This window comes from Triticum dicoccoides, chromosome 1A (genome assembly GCF_002162155.2).
Source record: "Triticum dicoccoides isolate Atlit2015 ecotype Zavitan chromosome 1A, WEW_v2.0, whole genome shotgun sequence".
NCBI lineage: Eukaryota > Viridiplantae > Streptophyta > Magnoliopsida > Poales > Poaceae > Triticum > Triticum dicoccoides.
In genome coordinates, this window is record NC_041380.1 from 283,000,251 (window position 1) to 283,003,629 (window position 3,379).

Sequence of the window (3,379 nt, forward strand, 5' to 3'; positions counted from 1 at the left end):
CAAAAAATAGAACAAACAAAAAATAGAGACTTGCATCAAGTAGACCTGATGATCTACAGATAGTAACCAAACTAGCATCTACTTTGCCCGAGAGGTAGCATGAAGCAGTTTTGATGCCATTTATGCATTATTTCTGAGACTAGCAGCAAAAAATACATAGGATGCCAAACAGCAGGTAGCAGCTAAGATCGGTTAGTTGTTGGCTACCACCGATGGCGAGAACTAAACGAGCAAGTTAGATTCATTGGGCTGGGTTGGATTGGATTGATGCTGACAAAGTGACAACAGGAAGGTAATGAGCACATACAACTAGCTCTAGTATACCGGCATGCATGAGCACTTGTTAATATTTATATTCATCACAGGAACCTATAACCACCTACGCATACAAATCAGAAAGCACACATATATACTGAACAAAAGCAACGGCCATGAATAGATGACTTAACAATTCATGTTTTTTAACAAAACAAGAGTGGACATCTCATAGTGAGTCTAATACAGCTAGACTAAGCAGAGAACCACATCAAGACATGAAGAGTAAGCCATCACAGTATAGGAGGATTGGACTGCATACCTAGTCGTCCTTGAGGTAGAGGACCATCTTGGTACCCCTGCCGAGCTGCTCCCCAAATGTATCACGAGTGACGGTGAAGGAGCTACCGGCCTGGGACTCCCACACGTACTGCTCGTCGTTGTTGTGCTTCATGGTGACGACGACCCTCTCGGCAACAAGGTAGGCGGAGTAGAAGCCAACACCAAACTGCCTAATCATGGACACATCGGCGCCGGCGGCGAGGGCCTCCATCGGCACCGTACTGATCTTGTCCAAGGCCTGCGAAAATTACACCGGCAAACACACCACATCAGCCCAGGAACAAATCTCGCACGCCATGAATCAAACCGCGGGTCAACAGATCTGGCTCGGCAGAATCTAAAGCATGGCGTAAAATGGCCAGTGTAATTAATGGCCAGTGCTGACAGTATTGAATGTACCACATCGGCAAGCATTATATAGTACTACTATGTAATTGATATGCAAAAGAAGATGCATCTCCCATGTTCAGCAATCAGGATCAACCATGAAGTTTCTACTACTCCTACATCATTTTAGCTAATCATTTAAGATGATCATTTAAGATGCTAATGTTTACTTGTCAAGTACAGTTATTGTTACTCTAAGATTTAGCTAAGTAAATATAAAGATAAGAAGACACTTTGCCACCAATATTTTGTGACATCTATAGAATTCGTACCTCATAAACATGCATGAAATGTCTATCTCAAACAAGTATACATACTGATCATGTTTAATTAGGCCAGCAGCACAAAACAACCAATTATATTGCCTTATAAGAAGCTATTTGCATAAAGTAGAGAACTACAAAACAAGCTGTTAACCATCCTACTAGTAGCAAGGACATAAAGATAATCACTTAATTAAGATAAGAAGCAGACATGAATCACATAACTATGTACAATTCAATATCCCAACTGAGAGTGAACATGTATTAAACATTTCCTGCATTTCAATACATGCATGACAGATTCACAGCATAACTATATATAGCTGTACAAACATGCATGAACAGGAAAGCAACCAAACTACAAGAACATATAAGGAAACAGAGGGAATCACTATAACCTATGGAGTGACAAGCACATATATGAACTCAATGTAATGCCCAGCTCGCGCATATATGAGCCGTGCCGTCGAGTCCTGCAGCCACCAACTCGCGCCGCTCGCTGCCGCGGTCACCACCTTCGTCGTCGACACGGCGGTGCTGCCAGACCTGCAAAAAACAGAGGAGGCGTGAATGGACATCACACTTGCCAACTAATTAACTATAGCTTGCTACAGAAACATTTCGTTATCAAATTTGATTCAGGAACTAGCTTATTGAGTATGAAAAAAATGCTTAGAATAAAAATCATTTCAAGAAATGCTGCAGTAGCTAAAAAACAAATTAAGCTATACCATTTTAGGAAAATGTGTAAGCTGTTCAACTTTTCTCACATTCACTCCAGCTGCTTCCAAACACTAACTAGGTAACAGAATTACTTTAAGACTGTAGCTCGGGAATTCGTTATTCATGCTAATATAAAATTCGCTCAAACGGAACCTTGGAAACACCCTTTCCCAAGTAGTCAGATCCACCGTCCCTCAGTTCCAAAGCTTCATAAAGACCTACAAAAGAGGGATGATTCAGACAAGATTAGTTCAATAAAAATAATAAAATAACATTCGGTAAATAATGATACAAATAAGAGTTTGGAATAGGATACATTTTGGTGAAGTGTCTGTCAGGGAGAAGTGATTCAGAGTTTCAAAGTGAAGTTGTTTCTGAATACTAGTAGTATAATTACTAATTAGCTAGCTAGATGTGTGCATGAAAGCTACTGTTCCTATTGGGTTGCAGCTTGTACTAGTTAGCTAGCTAGCTAAGGACTTGATAGTATTCTTTTTCCAGATAAAGAGCTGATGCTACTAGTCTAATCACACAGTTTTAACCAGATTAGAGCAAAGACAACACGCCAACGGCAGAACCAAGACCAGGTCTCGGCAATCCAATAGGAATCTCCGGAGCTCCATATATCGCCACACACACAGCCACGCACCACCTGGCCGCCCCCATCGCAAGTTTGCAGCACACCACCGCACCCGACATTGCAGCAAGCGCGCGCGCTCACGCACATATGTAACATCCCAAATTTTCAATTTGGAATGTTATACACTAGATCATCATGCATAACATATTTTCTTGCATCTTGGCCGATCCTAGAAATTTCACGCAACTCAAGGACCCTCGGAGAGAGTTGGAGATTTCAAAATTTTCGTATTTGAGTTCTCTCAAAATTATGAAAAGAGGATCATTGGATTTATTTATTTTATCTTCAAATATTTTTCCAATATAAAAAAAATAAGAGAGGGAATAATATGACTTTCCCAAAATTTAGGAAAATGAAGATTTAATAAATAGATCAATTTGTGTTTGCCGGAGTTTTATTTGCATTTTATTTGGATAGGGAAAAATGCGCGTTTTCAAAAATTGCATTTTAGGTCCGGAGAAAAGTTCATTTTGTCCGGCTCATTTTTAGGAGTCGGGGAAAATTTACTTTAGATTTTTCGGAGTTCGTTTAGATCTCTTTTTGTTTTTTTTTCTGCGCGCGGAAACTATTTATAAAAAAAAACTGGACCAAGGCCGGCTAGGCCAAGGCCCAGCCGGGCCGAAGGCCACCGCGCCCCAGGCCACCGCGCGCCTAGCGCCAAGCCAGGGAGCCGCCGCCGTTTCTTTTCCCAAGTCCTAGTAGGACTCTTTTCCTACTTCGTTTATTCCGTATCTATTCCTAGATCTATTCCTCTTGTTTCCTAATCCTA

The 3,379-nt window shown here is 41.0% G+C and overlaps 1 protein-coding gene across 1 annotated transcript; it reads right to left on the reverse strand.

Annotated features, from left to right (window-relative positions):
• Positions 1-577: 577 nt before the first annotated feature.
• On the reverse strand, positions 578-2,669 carry LOC119282560 (heat shock protein 81-3-like). Its single transcript, XM_037562770.1, has 3 exons — positions 2,623-2,669; positions 1,760-1,793; positions 578-835 (listed from the first exon to the last, which is right to left on the reverse strand). The coding sequence occupies exons 1-3, from the start codon at positions 2,667-2,669 to the stop codon at positions 578-580; spliced, it is 339 nt and encodes a 112-aa protein (XP_037418667.1).
• Between the last annotated feature and the right edge of the window lie 710 nt (positions 2,670-3,379).